Here is a 23,515-nt window from a genome sequence, read left to right as displayed (position 1 = left end):
TCCTCTGTTCTCGAAGAGGGCCGTGGCATCAGGAAGGTGAGGCCATGACTTACAGGTGAATTGGATTTAAGTGAGGGAGTGCTGTGCAAAGTCACCAGCCTCCCTTTCTCTTCCAGAACCACCTGGGTCTAGTGGCAGAATATAGACTCAGAGTGCAGACTGAGACTTTTGGGGGTGGGGTGATGAGAGACAGGGCTAATGTGGGAGTTTGTTTTGCCCAACTATATATATATATAACAGGGAAAAAAGGAATGAAGTAAAGAAGCATCTATTAAGTACCTACTGTGTGCCAGATTTGGTGGCACAACAACCCTGGGAGGAAGGTGCTATTATATAAAACTCATTTTATAGTTGAGGAAACTGAGGCAGGCAGATTAAATGACTTGCCCAGGGTCACACAGCTAGTAAGTAGGTGAGGTTGAGTTTGTCTCTTAACAGTGAGGGGAGTAGGTGGAAGGGAGATGAAGCTCTTATTTATTAATTAAAAAATAAAAGTTAATTTAAAAAAAGAAGAAAGTTGTTTTTTAGTAAAGATGCACCTGTTCCCTTTGATTTACTCTGTAGAAGGGATAGGTCTCTGGGAGAGTCAGCATAGTTCTATTCACCAGCCCAAATGACCTGGTAGCAGCAGATCCTTTCCCAGCCCTCTCAGTAAGTTATCACTGCTTATTCTTCCACCCTCAGTGAAATTGGGCTTGAAGCCAAACTATGGAGTGAGCCCTTCGGCTCAGATACGAACCTCTCGACAACCACGACTGTGAAGGATAGTAACACGGACAGCTTATCTGATACTGCCCTGGAGCAGGGGAATGACGTCAAGCTTTCTCTCTGTGGTGGACTGGCTGATAACCAGGACATCTCAATAGGTGGGTCTAATGGTAGTCTTTCATGAGGAGCAGAGGAGAAGGACCCAGGGAACTCCATTCACAAGGCAGAGGTGGGGGCAGGGGAGGAAACCTGCAACTGATGTAAAAGTCAGTGGTGGGCATTCTATAGTCCAGAGGCTGGTGTATGAGGCTGTCCTCACTCCCCCAGGCAGCTGGATCCTTTGGGCCAGGGGTGAGGAACCTGAAGACTGAAGTCCAAAGGCCATACTTAAGGATGTAGAAGGCCGCATGTGGCCTCAAGGCCACGGGTTCCCCACCCCTGCTTTGGGCCCTAGGGGAGAAATGGCCTGATTATCTCACTGTCCTCTTCAGTCCCTACCACACCTGCCCTCTGGTCTCTCACATCTGTTTTTGTTCTCCTACTTTCATTTGCCTCCTCTTTCCTCTAGAGAAGTTTACCAAATATGCCATATCCTACCAGGATCTCGCTGACAACCCAGGAATCCTATATGACCCCAACCTTGTCGTGAAAATTGGAATGAAGTAAGTCTCCTGTGAGGAGTGGGGTTGAGATGGGAGGTGTTTGTCTTAGAGTGGGCAAAAATGTCTTCAATCCTTCAAGGAGCCCAGATCAGGAAGACAACTATGGCTTTGAGTCCGAATGACATACTTAATTACTCTTCAACCATCTTTTTTCACCTCTGTCCGTCACAGAGTCTAGGGCAGGGTCTAGGCCCTTTGCCAAAGGGCTGCACTTGAGGACCTTGAGTGCCACATGTGGCCTCGAGGCCACAGGTTCTCTACTCCTGCTCCAGGTACCAGTGCTAAGCAACCTCAGTCTCCCTTTCTCATGGCAATTCAGACCCTGCCTCTGGAGACTAGCATATCTTGGAGCTTTTTTTACTTAGAGGCAGCTAGGTGGCTCCATAGAGTGCTGGGTCTGTAGTTAGGAAGATCTGAGTTCAAAGTGACCTCAAGCACTTAATAGCTGTGTGACCCAGGGCAAGTCATTTAATCCTATTTGTCTTCCTTTCCTCGGCTGTAAAATGGGGATTATAACAGCACCTACCTTGCAGGATTGTTGTGAGGGTCAAATGAGGCAATGTTTTTAGTGCACTTAGCATTTGTGTGTGGCATATAGTAGGTGCAGTATAACTGCTTATTCCTCCCTCCCTCCATTTCTCAGGGGAAACCCCCCACCCCCGCCCCATTCAGTAGGGGTGAGGTGGTTATCAGACACCTACTCTGTACAAAAGATACATTTTGGATGCAGCAGGAGCTGGGGATGATACTCAGGAGGGCTAGGATCAGTCAAGCTGGGGAAGCGGGTGAAGTTAGGAGTGAAATGCAGGAGAAGGGACAAATAATAGGAGGAGTTCTGGATATGGACTTGGAAGGCCTGGGTTCAAATACCACCTCTGCTACTTATCTGCCTTTGTGACCTTGTGGGCAGGTCTATGCCGCCTACAATCCTTTTGCCTCATTGGTAAAGAGTGTGTGTGTGTGTGTGTGTGTGTGTGTGTGTGTGTGTGGTGGGGGAGAGGGGAATAATGGAGTGGGGAACTTATAAAAAAATTTTTCAGACTCTCACATGATGATGGTTCTGCTCTTAGTATCTGTGGATTGAGCAAAAAAAAATGCAATTTTATATGTGTAGAGAAAAACAACCCCATGATGAAGATCAGTAGCCTCTCTTTTTGTTGCCTGGGAGCATCGAGGGGTGAGGTTAGTTTTGCCAAGGTTACATACCTGGTATGTGTCAGAGGCAGGATCTTCCTGAATCCAAGACTGGTCCTCTTTCCACTATCCTGCACTCTCAGTTCTTTAAGAAAATATGCACTCACAAAAAAGCTCCCGTGAATTTAGCAATTAATTCACCAACAAGACACATGCATCCTGGTCCAGGAAACCAGGGCAGGAACCTATTCTGAAAGGTGGGCCTATTGGAGGATCTCCCAGGTCTCTCATACAAAACAGTTTGTTTTCTTTATCACTTTCTTTTTCACATCATGTTCATTTCTGAATACATTCCTCCACTCTCCCCAGCCCAGCGAGGTATTCTTTGTAGAAGAGATAAGAAAAGTTCAGGAGAACCAACCAATATGTCAGCTGTGTCTGACAATCTATGTAATATTCCACATTCCTAGCTCCTCCCCCAACCTCACCCCCACCCCCATCTCTGCAAAGAAGGGAGGCCTAGTTTTTACACAGGCCTGAAGTTTTGATTCTGGGTACCTTTGGCTTGTTCAGCTGCCAGGGCTGGCCGGCCTGTCCTTTCCATCACTGTTCAGCTAAGTTATATATATCCACATCTGCTGTTCACACTCTGTATTTTATATGTGAAATTCTTACTTGGTTCCAAACAATCCCTGAGACCCCATAAACTGAAACACACAAGGAAATCCTGAGCGTGAGAGATGCCAACTCACCCTAAATAGCTCCCCCCCGGGACCTGGCTGCCTGAATTCTTGGAGCAGCCTGCCCCAGAGTCCCTGAGCCCTTCAGGCTGCCTATCAGATTTCAGAGGCAGGAGACCAGTCCAAGCCCTTAATACTAGCTGTGTAACTCTAGGAGACAACTACTTAACCTCTGTGCCTCAATTTTCTCATCTGTAAAATGGGGGTGGATGATACTTATTAACTTAAAAAGGTAAATTTTTTAAAAGGTAAAAACCTTAAAAATGTGAGGCAAACCATCCCAATGTGGCTGGATTTAAGGAGTATGAGGGAGCATCTACATGGTTATTAAAGTCCTCTTGGGTAAGGACAGGCATTGTGGAGGAGAGGAAGATGGCAAATCTGGTACCAAACTTCTAGAGATATTTCCATATTAGACCTGATTCTGCTGTTGCTGCTACAGTATCTCATGTCCTTGATACTGGTCTTGCTTCCTGCCATTGTATTGATCAGGGACAGGCAATTGGATTGAGAGGAAACAGTAAACAATTATGCATTTCTTGAAGTCTAGTGATTGGTCAGTTAAAAACCATTTATTAATCACCTGCTGTGTACTGGGCACCATGCTAATAGCTGTAGATACAAAGAAAAGCAAAGGACAGTTCTGTTCTCAAGGAGCTTATAGTCTAATAGAGGAGACAGCATGTAAATAACTATGTACAAACAAGCTATAGACAGAATAAACTGGAAATAATCAACTGAGATAAGGCACTAAAATTAAGGGGGGATTGGGAAAGACTTCTTACATTTAAGCTGGTACCTTGAAGGAAACTAAGAGGTGGAGATGAGGAGGGAGAGCATTCCAGGCATGGGGGACAGCCAGAAAAAATGCCTGGAGTCAGAAGACAGGGTGTCTTTTTTGAGGAATAGCCAGGAAGCGAGGGTCACTGGATTGAAGAGTAAGAGAGAGGAGGAATAGTGAAGCTGTAAGAAGACGGGGGCAGGTTATGAAGGGCTCTGAACAACAAATAGCAAAAACGAGGGCTGGACTTGGAATTGGAAAGACTTGGGTTTGAATCCTGCAAAATGGAGATGATACCTGTAGCACTTACCTGACAAGATGGTGGTAAGACTCTCATGAGATCATGAGTGTAAAGTGATTTGCAAACCTTAAAGGACTATATAAATGTCAGGTAGTATTGTTACTATAATTAGCTGTCATTATTGTTATGGCATTTTTATCATCTTTTTGGATCAGGGTTTAGACAGAACCCATCCTGGGGCAAGTTTCTCTCCTACTATGATTCTTTTATGTTTAATTTTCTGCAGACTTTCACAGGTAGATGGAATAATCGAATAAGAGTATTGGAATCTATTGTTATTATAATCTAATTCTGTGGACTCTTGCCCAGGTAGACAGAATAGCTGCTTTCTGTAGTTGAATAGCAACATTGGGATGTAAGCTAGGCTCACTGACGGCATCCTTAGGACATCTCCAATGGCAAAGATAGAATGCCCCTCATCCTTAGTCCAAAAGATTTTAATTGTTTCAGTCTGGTCTGTGTACTTTGAAATCTCTTCATTCCATAAATCTTGGAAATTATGAATACTTGAGACGATAACATCTATTAAAAATGTTAAATTTTTATGAGTCAATGCTATGTCCACACAACTGTGGGCAACTGTTCAGTATGTGATAAGGGTCTGAGGCCAGTATAGTTTGAGTTGAATTTTCTAGTCAATTTTGACATCTGTGTAAATGTCTGATGCATAATTTTGGCCACCAGGTCATGTCTTGTTAGGTATTTCGTAGGTACTAAATTTTTACAGCCTGCAGTGACATGTTGCACTTTCTCTACCATTTCCTTGCATAGTATACATTGATCACTAAGTCTGGAAGCCTCAGGCATCTCCCTTCAGTATTTTTGGGTAATGATCTGGTCCTGAATGCCCATCACAAACACCTCCTTTTGCACAAATAAACCTGCATGACTCATCCTTATATTGTTGACTGAGTTCTTGTGATAATCACCTGAGGAGAGTCTTCTCAATTCCATTCTTAAATCTTAGTCATCTCATAAACTCCGTCCAGTGGTCTGAAGCCATGTACCTCTCATCAGTCTTTAGGACTGTTTGGTCAAGTGATGTCTGCTTATTCCAAAAGTCTTTCTGTCATGTACTCTAAGCATGTTTGTCAAGTTTCTTCCTCCTTTTGAGTAGTTATCGATCTTTCGAGAGGGTAATGGGCTTTATGTTTTATTAATATTTCAGGAGGGTGGTTGTTAGGGTATGCCGCAAAATGATTACAATCCATTTTACAGCTTTGAAAGCTGAGGTTAAGACTAATATTGAACAGGTGTTAATTGCTCTACGTGGGTTCTTCCTAGTCAGTTTTGATTTTAGAATGCCTGTCTCAGCTGAGTAAACCACAGCGTTAAAATCATTATGCTTCATTTGTCTTGCTTGAAGGAGATGAGAGTATTTCTAGATATGATTTTATCCATTGTTTCCATGTAACCTTGTGATTCAAGCTTCAATCTCTGTCCTTTCTTGGCCTATTTTAAGAATCTTACACTTACTGAGCCAAATAACATTTTGATAACATTGGAGGAAGATTCCATGAAATGAAACTGTTTAATTTGTTTTTAGAAGTAGCTTTTAGTTTGACTCTTTTAATTTGGTGGGGTAATTCTCTTTTTTAAAGGCTTTTTGTTTGTGTTCTAATGTTTCTTGTCATAGATTCATCGATTTCTGTTTAATCTATTCTAATTTTCAGGGAGTATGATTCTTGAATACTGTGCTATTTATTCTTCCAATTCCTTCCCCTAGAGCTCTTATTTAATTTATGATGTCATTTTAAAAATTTTTGTTTCATTTCTTCCAGGAATTCTAGACTTTGTGGCAAAGTGGTATTTGTTTGAGAATTTGCTTGCACATGCTGTGGAGTTATTCTCTTCTTCTGGGTCTGTCTTATGCATTCTTGGAGCCATCATTTCTTTTTAATGTGTCTTCTCATTTTTTCTAGCCTTATTTCCTCAATTGAAACTTTGTGTCAAGACCAGGCTATGTACATCTGAAAGGAATGATGGGGCCTTGTTTAGTCCCCATCTTGCAGCCATGGAGATGACCAGAATTTTCTCATATCCCCTTTCTTTAGATGTTCTTTCCCACCTATGATTTATCTCTTAAGCCTCTGGAGTAGTTTTTAGTTGATATTGAACTATTAAATTTGTTTTTTGGGCTGCTTCAGCTCCTTGTAGCACTTAACCTTTTACCTTTGGCCCTCGCTTGCTGATTTAGGGAGTTCAGAATTTCTGATAGGCTTTTCTTTTTCTTGTCACTTCCGTATGTTTCCTTTTTGTTGCCTTTAACTGCACAATATGATGTTCAGCTGTCCGTACCAGTTAGATCTTTCAGTGCCTTTCCACAGATCTTCAATAGCTTTCTCAAGTTACTTCTACTATGGTGGCCTGGGGAGGGTGGCTGGTGGAGAAATTCCTTGATAGCTCCACCTTTCCTACCATGGCAACAGCTGCTGCATATACTACTGTCTGCAGGTTCAGAAATGGTTTTTATGCTTTTCTGTCAAATGCTGTGGCTAAGTATGTTTGTTCATAATGGTTATAGCAGAACTGGCTTTTTTATTACTCTATTTTGGTATAATTGGTCTACCAATTGGATTCATGCCATCAAGCTCAAAAAGAACCTTCCAGAGTTCCAGTCTTAAATATGCTTTTCAAGGTCATTGGACTTCAGTACTGTTTTTGTCATCTTCCTTGTTATGAAGTAGGATTTCTGGAGTTTGCATTAAAAAGTAAAGATTTTCTGTGACCTCAGGGTCCTCAACTTTTCCTTCTTCAGATTTTAGTAGCCCATTGATTTCATTTCTTATTTCATCTGATGTGGGCTTAGGAATGAAATTTTTTTTTTAAATTGTCCTGTGCTACTTAGGTATACATTATCATGTGACTTGGAGCTGAGAGTACAATTGACAAAAAGTATGAGACCCTTGCCCATAACCGGTCAGATGTGCTTCCAGTTTTGTTAGAACATGGTTCTGGAACACAAAGAAAGTGTTTATACTTTCAGTTCATTTCATGGATACTTATGGTTTGCCTATTTTCGTGTTCAGCGTCAGTCGTACTGAAGCATTTCCGTTAGTTAAGGTATTGGTATTTCTGGTTTGTTCGGATATATCTTGCCTTCTTGTGATACCAGAACATGGAGAATCACTTGCACTCTTCTCTGTGTTATGATGGTTTTGAGAAGACCAACCTACGATTCTCTATTGCCCCATCTATTTCCTTGACTCTTAGGAGCAGTTCCATCACACTGCCTGGGATGCTTATCCTGTTTAGAAGTATCATCAGAGCCCAGGTCACCAGCATTTCAGGGTTCCTGCTGGGCCTTCGCAGCTGATGGTCTCAAGAAACAAAGTTTCTATGGTACATCACACAGCACACACAGCATGGACATTTGATTGGGCTTTGAGAGAGGGTTTATTACTATTGCATGTGAAACCTCTCAGAGTCTAAACAAAGTAACTGAAAATGGGAGCCCAGGGTCCTTTTGTGGATGGAGAGCTCCAGCCTTGAACCTCATCTGGGGCCTTCAGTCTCAAGCCCATCCATAGCCAGGCTTTGCCTTTTTGGCCATTGTTCCTGGGAAGTTACTTTTCTTCCCTACTCCCCCTTTCTAGGCATTACAACTGGGCTGTAGCTGCCCCGATGATCCTGTCCCTTCAGGCCTTTCAGAAGAGTTTGCCCAAGGTAAAGGAGCAGAACTCCCTCTCCATCTATCTTTCCTGCATGGTCATAGGGAGGGTTTGGGTAACATTACAGGGAGCTCGGGAAGGGTGGAGAGCAAGGAGAAAGGGGATTAGTGGGAAATTCCATTATAAAACTCTAGTCTTCCTATGGGATTAGCCAAGAAAGGATAGAGCTCCAAATTAGGGCTGATTCTGAATCCCAGAACAGAGAATTTCCAAATCCTTCAAACCAATTCACCTAGTTCCTTCCTGACTCAGTGGGTTTGTCCTGTCTGTCTATCACTTCTCCCTCTGTACTTCCTAGGAAACTGCTCACAGAGTCACTGGTTCAGATGGCCTTATCCTAGGAACTGAGGACAGTGGCCTTGGGAGTCATCCATAGTTTTCTTGGGGGGAAGTTTGAATGGGTCACGAGTCAGAAGGAAGGACAGCAATTTCTGTTAACCCTTCTCTCAGGCACTTGGTGACTCTGTATAGGGAGTCCCTTATTCTTGAAAGTCCTGCCATCTCCCCTAAAGTATCACCTCTCTGGTTATTGTAAGGTGTTCTGGCCTGTTGGGTGGGAGGAAGGGCTCCTGAATCCCCTTCTTCCATCCACTTATTCAGCAAGCATGTACCATATCATTTCTATTCTATTATTGATATTTCTTCGACCCACCACGAGGCCTAGACCAGTGAACACTGTGGTTAATCAGTACCCTGAGCTAGGGGGGCAGTGCCAGCACTCAAGCTTTGAAAGCAGCGCCCTCTGGAGTAAGTCTCATACTCCCCTGACAAAGTAATCTCTCCTGAGAGCTCAGGGAGGTGCTTCAGAAAACTCATCCAGAAAGAGTTTTCATTGTGGGTCTCCAGTGGAGACTGGGTGGGTGCCATTTGTTTGAGAGGATTATTCCTCAGAGAGGCCTGTCCTTGAAGCCACTTTGGCAGATACCCTGCCCACTGTGTCCTTCCTGATCTTGTCTGGCATTCAGAGCACTATTGACAAGCTGGTGAAGGAGAAAATGCCCAAGAAGAGTGGCCGCTGGTGGTTCTCCTGGGGGCTAAAGGATCCGATAACTGAGGAGGTAGGTGATAACCTCTTGGAAGGCCCTTGGGATTGAAGGTCTGGTCTCCATTTGCCCTTTTAGAAGGGCCCAGACCTAGGGGAGGTAGGATTGGCCTCAGGGATAGGATCTTTCCTTTTAACAGAGGGGCTCATGGGAAAACTCTTCCCCTGCAGCATGAAATCCAGGAGATGGCATCTACTTCAAAGAAGAATTCCATCCAGCAGGTGTAAGTTATCTTGGTCAGGCCCCCAGGAAGGGCATTAGAGTCTTTTATTTTAAAGGGGGAAGCGAGGCAATGGAGGTTAAGTGACTTGTCCAAGTTCACACAGCTAGTGTCAAGTGTCTGAGGCTGGATTTGAACTCAGATCCTCCCGACTTCAGGGCCAGTGCTCTATTCACTGTGCCACCTAGCTGCCCCTAGAGTATTAAAGAATTGTCTGTGGGTACCCCAACAGGTTAAGTGGGTTATTCACCATCAGATAGCTAATCATTGTCAGAGGCAAGATTCAAATCCAGGATTCCAAGCCCAGTGTTCCAACCATTTTACTACTTTTTCCTCTCTCCAAGGTATTCACACACTGTCTCATGAAGTCTTCACAGGGATTTCACTAGGTGAAATCCTTACCTGGTGTCACCTGCAGGACACCAGGTAGCCAGGGATGACTGTTCCCACTGAGGAAGTCATTGGCCCACGGTCACAGAGTAGGCGTGTGACAAATATAGGACCAGAACCTTTGAATCTCAGCTCAAAGATTTTTCTGTCAGACTGGGTCAACCCTATGGTTTTGGTACTTCAAAGCCTGCCCCATCTAGGAAAAGCAATGCCTGGCAAGAAATGCCTTGTGGACCTGCCCCACGGGCCCAGTGAAGCTGGATTCTTTCTCAAAACCTTAGTGCCTTCAATCATGGGCAGATTAAGTCCTTCAAGTCATAGTCTTTTCTATGTACTTTGAGGGGACTTAGAACATACACTATTGCATAAAGAGGTATAATCATTTGTTTTCCATTTACACCAAAGAAACGGAAGTAGGTGAGACAGATTACATACTAGGAAGAACTCCCCAGGTTAGGTTTGGTCCTGATATACATTAAGAAGGAAGGGCACTCTAGGGATTTTTTGGGACAGTGAGGAGAGAGGTTTCATAGTGTATCCAGAAGAACATTGTCCTGTTGTCCTCCATAACCAGGAGCCATAGATGGAAATTGCAAAGAGGCAAATTTAGGTTTGATAGGCTGCTAGGTGGCGCAGTGGATAGAGTACCAGGCCTGAAGTCAGGAAGACTCATCTTTCTGAGTTCAAATCTGGCCTCAGACACTTACTAGCTATGTGACCCTGGGCAGGTCATTTAACCCTGTTTGCCTGAGTTTCCTCCTCTGTAAAATGAGCTGGAGAAGGAAATGGCAAACCACTCCAGTATGTTTGCCAAGAAAACTCCAAATGGGGGTCACAAAGAGTCAGACACAACTGAAAAATGACTGAACAACAAATGGGAAACTTGCTAAAAATTAAAGCTCACCAAAATGCGGTGGATTGCCTCAGAGGAGTAATGGTAGAGGTGTGTGCTAGGGCCAGTTCATCCTGGCATTTGATTGGTAAATTCTCAGTACACACATTCACATCTCTGTAATCAGCAAATGCTATAAATCAAGGCTTGATTTATTGTTTGGTTGATTGTCTAGACTCAAAGTGATGGATAAAATGTTAACAAGGCAAATTAAACTTGTGTGTTTATAGGCATACTCCTCTCCCCAATCCCCCCCCCCCAACAGCTATTTGTTAAACATTTACCAGTACATCCCTGGTTTTAAGTATAATAGTCTTCTTGAAAGGCAGATAGAGAACTGGCCTTGAAGTCAGAAAGAACTGGATTTAAGTCTTAGCTCCAGTACATCCTGGCATCCACCACATATGGGCAAGGCCCTCCACTTCTCAGTACCATAGGCAACACTCATAAGTCAGGACTTTTTAACCTATTTTGGTGTTATGGACCCCCTTTGATAGTGTAAAGAAGCCTAGAGAATCCTTCTCAGAATAGTCTTTAAATGCATAAAATAAAATAAACAGGGTTACAAAGGCAATCAATTACATTGAAATACAGTTATCAAAATATTTTTTTAAACCAGATTCACAGATCCCAGGTTAAGAACCCCTTCTCTAAGACTTTAAGTTGCAAAATACTTACAGATTCACATTGGTAGAAGGAGTTTCCTCATTGAGAGTTCCTCACTTTGTATCCCCAGTCTCCAAAAAGGCTCTTAGAGATCATCTAATCTAACTGCCTTGTTTTATAAAAGAGCAACTAACTCCTAGAGAGGGAATGGTAGAGTGGCTCAGGTAGTAGTGCAGAGTCAGAATTTGAATCCAGTTCCTCTGAGTACAAATCTGATGTAGATTAATACAATATAATACATTACACATTTATTAAATGGCTACTGTGTGCCAGGCACTGAACCAAGCACTGGGGATACAAATAAGAAAAAGAAAGACAATCCTTGCTCTCAAAGAGCTTACAATCTAATAGAGGTAAGACAACACACAAAAAGAAGTGGAAAAGCTGGGCGAGGGGGATAGGTAGAAAGGTTATGGGGGGGGCAATGATGATGGTTGTGGAGTTAAAACCAAACAATCAGTGGGGGGGGGGGGATAAAAGAGTTGGCTGGGCTTCCGGGTTCCCCTTAAAGGAAGGCTTTGAGAGTTTTTTGCTCGGCCCTCCAATAGGAGGGGCAGAGGCAACTGAGGGTACTTATGAAGTGTGGGTACCAAAGTAGAAGCAATCTCTATGATGAGGCTCTTGGTGATGAGCCATTCTTGGGGGAGGTAGAGTTGAAACCAGGCAGGTGGGAGAGGGAGGGAAGGCTTGATCGGGGGGCCTGATGAATTGAGTTTCCCCAAGTTACATGATGAACTTATTCTCCATGGTATTGTCATTTTGTGATTTAATGGGTGGAAGTGGTTCTTCTTATTGTAAACCTTGGGAGGAGGGGGGACCTTAGAGGCCTGGATTCCCTGCAGACTGAACATGGATGTCTCATCTATTGAAGTCAACTCCCTCAGCACCCCGGTGGTCTTGAATGCCCCTTCTCCCCCACCTCAAAGTCATATTTCTGCCTTCAAGAAGTCCCTTCGTCTCTCCTCTGATCAGATTGTAAGTTCAAGGTTTGGAGGGTTGGGCTGTTCCTGCCTTTGGCTGGGTCCAGGAAAGCGTCCATGTTTCCATGTTTCAGGAATGGGAGAGAGGGAGTTTGGGGGAAAGAAGTGGTCCGGGCAGAGGTGGGTAGCCTTAAAAAAATACTCTGGGGCCTCATTAAGCTCTGTCTTTTGTGCTAAGCTGTAGTACTGCCTTATGCGATGGGCATTTAGGATGACCCTTTGCATGATATTTCCTTGGGTCTACTCTATAAAAAGTACAGCTCTGTGGCCAAACTAAGCTGGCTATATGTGGGGTTCCATAACTACAGCCTCTATCCTGGATTCCCTTCTCACCTTCCCCTAGAGACAAGGCTGTCTAGAGCATTCCACTACTTGGAGAAGTTTCCTGCAGCCTCCATCAAAATGTATCCCATTCTAATGGAAAGATCTCCAATTCCTCAGTGACATGTGTGATATGAAGTAGCCTTGAACACTTACTCATACATGGACATTTGTTATATAAATTCTATGCAGTGTCGGCATAGGGGTCGGGAGGGGCTAGAGAGAACATATAGAGATCTATTGCATAGATTGGGTACTCCCAGCTGGCTGGGGCTGCATCTCTGTCTTTCTCTGTCTGACTTTGGCCAGGCTCTAGGTTGGGGAGGAGTACCTTTGGGGAGAAAAAAAGAGGAATATGCTTCTCATCAGAGAAATGGCAGACTGTGGGTGGGGACTGAGGCAGACATAGCCAATATATTGATTTATTTTGCTTAACTGTACTTTGTCACACAGGAGGGTTCTCTTTGGGGGTGAAGAGTCATTGGGAAGTAATAATCATGCTCTTGAAAGAGCTCAATTTAAAACGATTTTTTAAAGAAAGAAGAGAGGAAGAGAACTCCTAACAGTAGTCCAGAGGCTGGTAGAGGGAGGCAGGAGGCCAGTTAGGCTAGATCTCTCAAACTGGAGAGGTATTGGGTCTTTCTGGAGCTGCCTTTGACTCTACCCTGGTTCCCTTGGACTGTCCAGCGAGATTTAAACCTGAGGGAGGGAGCCAATGATGTGGTGTTTAGTGTGACCACTCAGTTCCAGGGCACCTGCCACTGCCATGCCAACATCTACCTGTGGAACTGGTACGACAAGGTGGTGATCTCAGACATCGATGGGACCATCACGAAGTAAGAAACAGCAAGAAAAGTAGGGAAGGGGGAAGGTGTTGGAGTGGGAGGTTGGAAGGGGGGTTTGTGATCCCCAATAGTCAAACACTTTCTAAATCCTGCTTGAAGCATTAAGAATAGAGTGAAAGAGGCCTGGGGAACCATGCCAAGGTGACTGGGTACTGTCATGCTTAAAAAATGAAGTGGCTATGGTGTCCACCTTCCTCCTACATGGCTGACCAGAGCTCCCTGGAGGAAAGATGGACGATGATGATGATGATGATGATGATGACAGCTCACATCTACATTATGAACTTCAAGTTTGCAAAGTGTTTGACGTGTGTCATCTGCTATTATTGCCCCATTTTACAACTAAGGAAGATGAGGGTCAGAGAGTTTAAGTGACTTACCTGCAGTCGCCTGGCTAGTAAGTGTCTGAGATGGAATGAGAACCCGGCTCCTTCTAACTCCAAGTCCAGCAGCCCATCTGCTACAGCAAGCTCCCTCTGATCAATCAGAAGGATGATCCAACGCATGGGTTAGCACACCGTGGCTAGCTGCCTGCCTCTGTCTGGCCCACGAACTAGGAATGCTTTTATTTTTAAATAAAGTGTGATTATGCTTTAAAATGTAAAAGATCCATCCCTAGCTCCTCTGGGCAGTAAGGCAGGGGTCTGCATTTGGCCCTCAGGTCCCAATGTGTGGACCCCTGATCTAAAGGTTTGGGTTTGCTCTTGTCTCCCTCATTTTTTGCATTTGTATCACTAGCACTTAACCCAATGCTTGGCACATAGTGAGTGCTTAGTAAATACTTTTTCATTCATTCATTCGCTCATAATCATACTGTTCTGGGAGCTGGGCTCCTATCCAATGATCGCTATTGAGTTTTTGGAAGCCTGTTCAAAGAGAGACAGCCCAGAGTAGTGGAAAGACCATTGCATTTGGAGTCAGAAGAAACCTAGGGCTGAATCCCATCTCTGATACCTGCTGGCTATGTGATCATGAGCAAACCGTGTCTCTGTGAGCCTTAGTTAACTCATCTGGAAGATGGGGAAACGCACTACTTCATAATGTGGTTGTGAAGAAAGTGCTAGATAAACCTAATCATTTGAGTTGTCCTGAAGTCCCAGCACTGGGCCCAATCTGTCTCTGTGTGCCTGACTTCTCTTTCTCTCAGGTCTGATGCTTTGGGTCACATTTTGCCCCAGCTGGGGAAGGACTGGACTCACCAGGGTATCATCAAGCTTTACCACAAAATTCACCTGTGAGTGCTTCTGGAAGGCTGGGGCTCTCTTGTAGTGGATTCCTGCTTTGGGAGGGAAGGGGCTCAGGTCTGCTTTCCTTCCTGCCTAGGAACAAGTGCCCACTAGGCTGGCCATCTGGGCTTCCAGTCTCTGTCCCAGGCATTGATCCTTAGCAATTTCTTAACTGGAAAGGCAAAGTGAGAGGGGAAAAAAAGCCTTCAGCTGAAATGATGCCAGCACCTGATGGATTGTGCCTTTGGTGATGTTGAATTCAGCATCTCCGACTCTTAACAATGCCTTTAGAGTGTCTGAAGAGCGTTGTTCTTGTTGCCTTTGATCCATGGCATTGCCTTTGACTCCACGCAGACTTTCTGTTCAGTGCCCCAGAGCTCACTTCATCTGCTGTCCCCGCAGGGTTGACTGGGAGAACGAGTATCATGGATATCATGGAGGGGCAGGAGGGATGGAGGAGAGGGAGATAGGCACCAGACCAGATTTGCCACAGGATGGCAGTGTCTGCCACTTGAGAGAAAACCAGGGCATAATTCAATAGGGGCTGAGACTTCCCCTGGTATTTTTTCTTAGTAGCTCAGTTCGACCTCAAGAGCTGAGAAGAAGCTAGGGTGGCATGGTAGCTCACTTTCAGAGAGAGACAACTTGATCCTGGCAGGATAACCGGGAATTTCTGGGACGGCATACCAGGCTCTCCACATGCCCTTTCCTCCTTGTGGCTGGTGAAAGTAACAGGCCATGGTTTCACCCAGGCCCCTTGGGAAGCCTTTAAAATCTACAACAGCCATTTTAATTCAACCCTTCCAACACCACCAAAGAAGGGAGAAAAGAAATTTACGAACTGAGGATTAGAAGAGATCTCAAGGTCTAGTCCAAGGGTGGGGAACCTGTGGTCTCAAGGCCTCATGTGGCCCTCTAGGTCCTCAAGTGTGGCCCTTTGAATCCAAACTTCACCTAGAGGGCCACATGTGGTCTCAAGGCCACAGGTTCCTCACCCCTTGTCTAGTCTCTCTTTTCTGAAACTCTTGCAAGTTTTCTTTAAAACCCAGAGCCAAATTCTTAAGAAATGCATGTTTCTCTTATCTATGCGGATTTCTGTTATTCCTAAGTTTCTTCAGTCCCTTCTGCTACAGTAGGATGCCATTTATTCTTAGACTATTCACCAGGAGTTCAGAGGACAATTGTTCCTCTCTATCATACTGGGTCCTTCATAGCACTCAGGACTTGGCTTCAGTGCCTCCTCAGTCATCCTTCTTCAGGTGAAATAGCTGTAGGCCCCCTAACCATTCTGTAACCTGGGCCACAGCTTTATGCTTTGCTTTTTCTCTACATTGGCTTATGTTCTGGCCCCTCTGGGTGTGAATGAATAAATGAATGAATGTGAGTAAATGAATGAAAAAAGCATTTATTAAGCACTCATTATGTGTGAAACACTGTTTGAAGTGCTGCGGATACAAATAGAAGAACAAGGCAATCCCTGCTTTCAAGGTGTGAAGAGAAGGGGCAGCTGTGGCAAGTGACATTGGCCTAAGTCTTTGCCTGTTACTTGGGGAGAGTGGGTCCAAAAGGTTCAGAGCACCATAAGGCCTTTCTGACCTTTCCCTCTGGGTCTGAGCCTCTTCCCTGGATTGTGCCATTGGTGATGTTGAAGGTGGCATCCCAGATGTGGAAAGTCCTGCCCAGAGCATCTCTCGTAGTGTCTCTAGAGAGAAGAAAAGAGGAGCATAACTCTGGGCACCAGTGCCTGCCATTGTCTCAGGGCAGATTTCCCCTGCTGGCTGGTATGTGCTCTCCTGGCAGGGTTTATTGGGAGAGCTGATTCTGGTGGCCACCAGGGGACGATCTATAACAGGTTCTGTGGTCTCTCTCCAGAAACGGGTACAAATTCCTTTATTGCTCAACCCGATCCATTGGCATGGCGGACCTCACCAGGAGCTACTTGCAGTGGGTGAATGAGCAGGGCTGTGCTCTCCCCAAAGGCCCCCTCCTCTTGACCCCCAGCAGCCTCTTCTCTGCCCTTCACAGGTAAAATGTAACCCTTCTCCCTATACAAATTCATTAGAATTTTTGATGCCCCTGGAATCAACCAATCAATAAGTCTTTATTGAGTGCTTGTGCTATGTATGGAACAGCTCAAAGTGACATTGGGTGGTCTCTGTCCCCTTATCTTGGGCACTTTGGAGCTTGGTCCTGTTGGCTGAGGAAGTTGTACCCACTAGAAGATTCTAGATGCCTATGGGGTGAGGATAAAGTCAAGACTTCTGTAAGGATGTTACTTCTGAGGGTGATGGACTATATGTGGAAGTTTCTCACCATCAGAAACAAGATCCAAGAGGCTTTCAGTTGTTGTTTGCCTCCTTCCTGTTCTCCAATTTCAATCAATACCATTCATCATTAAGGTTTACAAAGTACTTTTCCTATCATTTCGATAGGATAAATATTATCCCAGTTTTACAGCTAAGGAAACTGTCCAGGAGAGGCATCGTGCCCGTTGTCATACAACCATCTGGAATTTAAACCTGGGTCTCTTGGATCCATATCACAAGCTCCTCCCATTACATCATGTCCACCTCTTAGTACTTTCCCTCAGCTCCTTGGAAGAGGGCTAAAGACCTTGATCCCCTATGTGGCACTACACTTAGAGTTAGGAGAGATCTGTATGCAAATCTCACCTCTTACATGTGTTAGTTGTTAGCTTATGAAGCCTGATCCTCATTTTCCTCTTCTGTAAAGTGGCAGTAGGACCTGTGTCACCAGGTGGATCCACTATTACTATCTCTGCCCATTGATCTCCCTAGGGAGATGATTGAAAAGAAGCCCGAGGTGTTCAAGATTGCATGCCTGACTGACATCCATCACCTGTTCCTGCCCCACAGAAATCCCTTCTTCGCTGGCTTTGGGAACCGTGCCACTGTGAGCGTGCCCTCCCCCCACCTTCTGAGCCGGGCCAGGCCGGGTCGGGTCAGGTCCCTCCTTCCCTCCTCTCCAACTTCTCTCTGCTCTTCTCCAGGATATCTTTACCTATCTTCAGGTAGGGATACCCAAATCCCGAATCTTCACTGTCAACCCCCAAGGAGAGCTTATTCAGGAGCTTATCAAGAACCACAAGACCACGTAAGTGTCACTCTCAAATCAGAGCCCGACTGCCTGGTCCATCCCCCTCATCGAACGGATGGAGAAACTCAGGCACAGGGAGCTCGAAGAACTCACTCGAGGTCACACAGGGAGCAAGTATCAGGGGTGGAATTTGAACCCAGCTCCTCTGACTCCAGAGCTAGCATTCTTTACACTGTACTGTGGCAGCTAGATGGCACCTGGAATAGAACACCGGGCTGGGAGTTAAGAAGTCCTGAATTCAAATCCAGCCTCAGACACTTACTCCCTATGTGACCCCCGGCACGTCACTTCACCTCTGTTGGCCTCAGTTTCCTCACTCGTAAAATGGGGATGTCATGAGGATCTAATGAGAAGATAGTTGTAAAGTCCTTAGCGCAGTGCGTGGCACATGGTAAGCCTTCTATAAATGTCAGCTGTGTTCTCTTCTATCACACAAGAACACTTGGTTAAAAAGAATTAAAAAGCTTAAAAAGAATAGGTTAAGAAGAAAAAAAAAGCAATTGGTTCAGGCGAGCCTCAGCCCCCCGGGACTTCTCATCTCTCCTGCCTTCATTCCGCCCTGTCTGAGAGGCCTGGGATCGACAGCATGGGCTGCTCGGGCGAAGGTTCAAAGGTGATGGGTGTAGAGTACGTTACACACTACAAATGCCAGCTCTTATCTCAGCTGAGAAGCCATTGTGGCTAAACAGAGAGCAGGCGGGTTCAAGCCCCGACTCACAGATGCTGGCTGGAGGATCCTGGGCAAGTCCCTCACCCTCTCAGTGCTTGGGGCACCTCTCAAATTGTAAATGGCAGAGGAGGTACCAACCTGCATTGGCAGAAGACGTTTCCTCACTAGTGAGATCTATTTTCCAATGAAATCATGGGTCCTGTCACTGTGCTGTTCCAGCTGAGAAAAGATTTGGTGAAGCCAGAGAGCGCAGTCCCTTGACTGGAGCCGGGTTCTGGCCGCAGGGCCTAGATTTGGGGCCAGTCCTTGCTTCTCACTCTCTTTTCCCACCCTTAGGTATGACCGGCTCAGAGAGACTGTGGAGCTCATGTTTCCTCCTGTGAAAGTGGGGCCCAGTGTGATGCTGTCCAATCCAGAGTATAGCCAGTTCTGCTACTGGAGGAATCCCTTACTTAAACTTCCCCTGCATGACATCCCAAGCCTGGATTAGAACCTCTACCCACCCATTCTACCCCTAAACACACGCACACACACACACACACACACACATGCACACGCACGCGCACACTTCAGGAAGGCAAGAGTCTCTTCTATTTTCCCAGGGTTGCATGAGGGCCCAGTTCAGAACCCGAAGTCCCAATGTGGTTCACATGCCCTTGTCCCAGCATGGGCTGTGATGGAGGAATCTATAGCATTGATCAGAGTAGCAGAGTTGGGGGCAGCATGAGCCCAGGGGTTCCTCTGGGGCCAGGCCCAAAGGGGCCCCTGCTGCCTGGCCAGCTGACTCTAGCCATCTCTCCTGCCCTAGTTCATAGGATGTGGGAATACAGCATTAGAGCTGGGGGAGGGGAGAGGACCCAGTGTGGAAAGAGATCTGTCTTGTTGCCCTGAAGAGATTAAACCATGAAGTGTGTAGCGGCCTTTGCAATTTATTCTGTGCCTCGACCTGCCTGTCTGTCCATTGTCCAGGTTTATGCATCCCTCATTCATAGGGTCGTTTCCTTTTGAGCTCGTTCCCTAAGTAGCATCTTGGTACAGTGGAAGGTGTATTGTCCTGTGAGTCAGGAAACTTGGCTTCAAATCCTGGCTCTATCACTCACTACTTTTGTGACTTTGAGAAAGTCACTTCCTTTGTTTGGGCCCCCACTTCCTAATCTGTAAAGTGATTGAACTCAATGATTTTCAAGGTCTTTTCAAGCTCAAAATCCTAGGTCTCTGTGAGTGTCCGTGTAGTATAGTAGATAAAACTGGATTAGGAGTGAAAACTGGGTTCAAATCCCAACTTGGACGCTAGCTGTGAGACCTTGGACAAGTCAACTAACCTCTCCAAACCTCAGTTTCCTTATTTGTATAAAATGTGGTAGTAATAGCACCTAACTCACAGGGTTGTTGTATCAAATGAAATAATATTTGTAAGGTGCTTTGCAAAAATGTCATAAAGAACTATGTAAATGCCAACTTTTGTTATCATTGTGATTTCTAAGGCACCTTCTGGCTCCCTTGCAGCTTCTTCTGTCTCCACCTGTCCGTCCCTCTCCCAGGCTCCTCCTGTCCCCTCATCTTGTTGGCCCAAAGGACAGATCACCATTGAAAATGTTCTAGCTCCTCCTGCCCTCCTCTCCCTTCCCCCCTGCCCAGGTATGTGTTGACACATGCTATCTTGGGTTATTCTTTCTGAGGGCAGAGAACAGAAATGGAATCACCACCTTGGGATTCCAGTGTGAGGGATGATTGGCATCACCATGGGGCAACTCAATACCAAATCATAGAAATCCAGAGCAGTAGAGTGGAATGGAATCAGGGAACTATTCTAATCCAACCCCCTCATTTTATACATGAAGAAACCCAGACCTGTAGAGGGCTGATGATCTGCCAAAGGTCACATTAGAAGGCAGCTAATCAGAGGGTACTTGAACCCAGGTACTCACCTAGGGCTCTCACCACTGTGCGATACTGCCTTGTGAAAGTGTAGTGATGTTTAATGAGCCAGGATACAGTTTATAGTCCGGGAAAGGGGTTATGAAATGTGAGTAGCAATGTTTAGTGAGCAGGGACATTGCTTATATTCAGGAACAAGAATTGTAGTAAAGCGCGGGTTAAGCGTCGGTATATTGGGCAGGACAATAGCTTATATTCGGAAACTCATAAAGTGTGGGTAAACGTGGGTGTAGCAAGCAGGGGCATGGCTTGTGTTCAGGGATAAGGGTTGTTATAAATGTGGGTAAGAAGGATTTCTCCCATAGTCTAACTCTCTTTTCTCCATGAAAAGTGTGTATGCATGGGGGGAGGGGGGGTGACTCTATGCCTCCCTCCAGATGAAGCACATGCTCAAACAACTGAAACATCTGCCTTAGCACTTAGGGCCAGTTAATGTGGACAGCAGGACCCTGACCTGAGTCTTTTGGTCTTCCTGGAGGATGTTGGCCTGTTCAGTCAGTCCCTAGCCCTCTCAGACCCCTTTAGAGGTGGGGTGAGGAACAACAGGGTTTTAGGCATCAGCTATTTCACTCCCAAGGTAGTAGAGGTCTCTGTTCTGTCTCTCTGGACCTTCCCAACACCTTGGGAGCTGTAGAGAGGATATTGCTCAGTGGTCAGAGAGGCTGACAACCTTGGGACTTGCTTGTTCAGGGAGTGGCTGAGCGATTCTTTCTCTGAAACAAGTTATGCCATCCTCATCTCCTGGGCCCTCATGCCCTGCCCCAAATTTGCCCTCTGCTTTCACAGGATCCAGTTAGTGACTTAACATTTAACCCTTCTTGGCTCAGCGTGGGTTTTGTAGAACCTAAAAATATTCCAGGTGGGAGGGACATTAGAGATGATCTGGGTCAGTCTTTCTAATTTTACATGTAAGGAAGTGAAGGTGAAATGTCTTGCCGTCATCTACGTCTGCTGCTGCTGCTACTTAATGACTAGCATTTATGTAACACTTTAAATTTTTCAAAGTGCTTCACTTTAACTCATTTGACCCTCACAACAACCCTGAGAAGTATTATGCTTATCCCATTTTACAGATGAGGAAACTGAGGCACATAGAGGTTAAACATCTTGTCCTAATAGCTAGTAAGTGAGGTAGGACTGCCACTCTAGTCTCCCTGACTCCAAGTCCTATGCTCTGTCTGTTGTGCCACCTAGCTGCCTCCAGGTCACACAGTTGCAGAGACAGGCCACGAACCCAGGTCTCCTGATTTCCAGTCCAGAGTTCCATCCATGCTACCATCCTGAGGAACCAAAATGAAATCCCTTTTCCCTCTTGGGTTGATGGTGCATTGGGGTGGGGGAATGTACATTGCCTGCTTGTCCCATTCCCCATTCCCCTGGGTTAGTGACCTAACACAGGATGCCTTCTTGGCTTAGTGTGGGAAGTCAACCAACTGCTTACTGTGTCACAGAACTCTAAAAAGAATTATTCAAGGTGGGAGGGACATTAGAGAATATCTGGGTCAACTTCCCGATTTTGCATGTGAGGAAGTGTAGTTTCTCCCTCTTCCCTAACTGTCTGTGCCTCAGAGCTGTTATGACTTGGGGTCTGGTGCCCCCTACCTTCCCCAGGTCTAGTAACTGACTCTTCCAAGTCAGAAAGGATCCCCAAATCTGTCTGAGTTCCTATGGAGACAGCCCTGGGACAAAGGCTGTGGTGTGAGGAGGCAGGCATGACCCTGCCATGTCCCCTCAGCTCTGGGTCCTGTTTCTCATAACCAAAGGGATCACTTTCTGACTGGCAAGAAGCTTTAATCCATTTCCTGCCCTCCCCAAACATAACAAACAATTTCAAATCCAAATGAAACACATAATAGCAAAAGAAAACAAGGGAGACCTAGCAGGATCTTCTACATGAAAGGGGTGAGTGTCATTTCTCCCACATCTCTGCTTGATCTGGAAAAGACCCGTGCCATGCCCTCTCTAATGGGACCCACTGTGTTCTGGGGTCAGGTTCCCCCTCTCCCCACACCCCAGTCCTGTCCTGAGAGGGCTGGAGCCCACTACCTTTACTTCCTAGAGGAAGTCAAGGTTCTAAGTTCCCCCCTGTCCCTGAGCAGGTGGAGCCAGGCAAGGAGCCTTTTCCAAATGGCCTTTTGAGAGGCCATATTAGCACCATCAGTTCCAAGCTGCTGCTCATCAGCTCAGGGGTAGCTGTGCCTGGATGTCCCATGAGGCAGGCCTTTGGGTGGGTGGGACATTAGGATCTGCACAATTTCCCCCTGGCTGTTCTTGAGAATGGCTCTGTTTTGCTGAGACTCCACCTATTTGGTTGGAGAATTCCTGCTTCAATAGAAATCCCATGAATGGAGACAAAGGACAAGACAGGATCATAGCACTTAGAGCTGGAAGGGGACCTCCAAGATCATCTTCTCCAACCCCGCCCCCCTCCATTTTACAGAAGAGGAAACTGAGGCCCAAAGATCCTGACTTGTCCAAAGTCACAGGTAGTAAATAGTCACGCTGCAGTTTCACCCCATATCCTAACTCCAAATCTTAGGTTTTTTTCATGACATCACAGGACTGGTGAAAATCCCAACTTCCCCAAAGGCCGTGCTTAGTGGAAGGTCTTTCCTTCATGAGATGAAAATGGATATGAGGGGAAAACAGTCTCACAAGTTCCTGTATCTTTAGGAACTTCCACTGCTGAATGCTGCCTTTGTTCTTTTCTTTGGGAGACTGCTTTCCTTCCCCTTGAGGAGAAAAGGGGAAGGGGAGGCCCCTAAGAAAGAACTTGGCTGTCTCTAGGTCGAACTCAGCCCTGGGTTTTCCCAGTCCATCTGAGCGCTTAGTGTCCTCAGACCTAGAAATGGAGGCTCCTCATCTGCAAAGCTGCCACATACGGGAAAGGAGAATCCCAGGAGAGAGAGCTTTTACTTTCAGCTACCTGGGCATGGAGATCCTGGGGATCCCACTGAGAACCAAGTCTGAGGGAGGCCTGAAGGAGAGGCATGGGTGGGATGAGGATGGAAAAGGAAGGAATCTGGTTTCCATGGAACAAAGGAGAATGGAAGTCTTGGGAGAAGGCTGGCTCATCCTGGTGATGGAGATAAAACCAACAGTCATTGCCCAAGTGAACGTGAATGTCTGGGGCTTGGTGGCTAGAATCCTGTGGGCCCAAGGTGGTTGAAAAAGCCTTAAAGAGGCTGCAGAGTCCAATCCCCTTCCTCC

General features: G+C 45.7%; 1 protein-coding gene across 9 annotated transcripts in view; it reads left to right on the top strand.

Annotated features, from left to right (window-relative positions):
- Nucleotides 1-19,282, top strand: part of LPIN3 (lipin 3) — a 30,103-nt gene extending 10,821 nt beyond the window's left edge. For 3 of the 9 annotated variants that reach the window (XM_036750990.1, XM_036750988.1, XM_036750989.1), the window contains 10 exons: nt 685-866; nt 1,277-1,370; nt 7,923-7,992; nt 8,963-9,055; nt 9,211-9,263; nt 12,051-12,183; nt 13,197-13,345; nt 14,502-14,588; nt 16,453-16,605; nt 17,379-18,691. In XM_036750990.1, the coding sequence (XP_036606885.1) occupies nt 685-866; nt 1,277-1,370; nt 7,923-7,992; nt 8,963-9,055; nt 9,211-9,263; nt 12,051-12,183; nt 13,197-13,345; nt 14,502-14,588; nt 16,453-16,605; nt 17,379-17,970 (1,606 nt within the window). In that variant the 3' untranslated portion in view covers nt 17,971-18,691. The other 6 variants (XM_036750994.1, XM_036750997.1, XM_036750995.1 and 3 more) reach the window with 6 other exon arrangements.
- The last annotated feature ends 4,233 nt before the right edge of the window (nt 19,283-23,515 follow it).

This window comes from Trichosurus vulpecula, chromosome 3 (assembly GCF_011100635.1).
Source record: "Trichosurus vulpecula isolate mTriVul1 chromosome 3, mTriVul1.pri, whole genome shotgun sequence".
Taxonomy (NCBI): domain Eukaryota; kingdom Metazoa; phylum Chordata; class Mammalia; order Diprotodontia; family Phalangeridae; genus Trichosurus; species Trichosurus vulpecula.
Note: the sequence above shows the minus strand (reverse complement) of the source record. Positions and strands in the feature narration are given on the sequence as shown.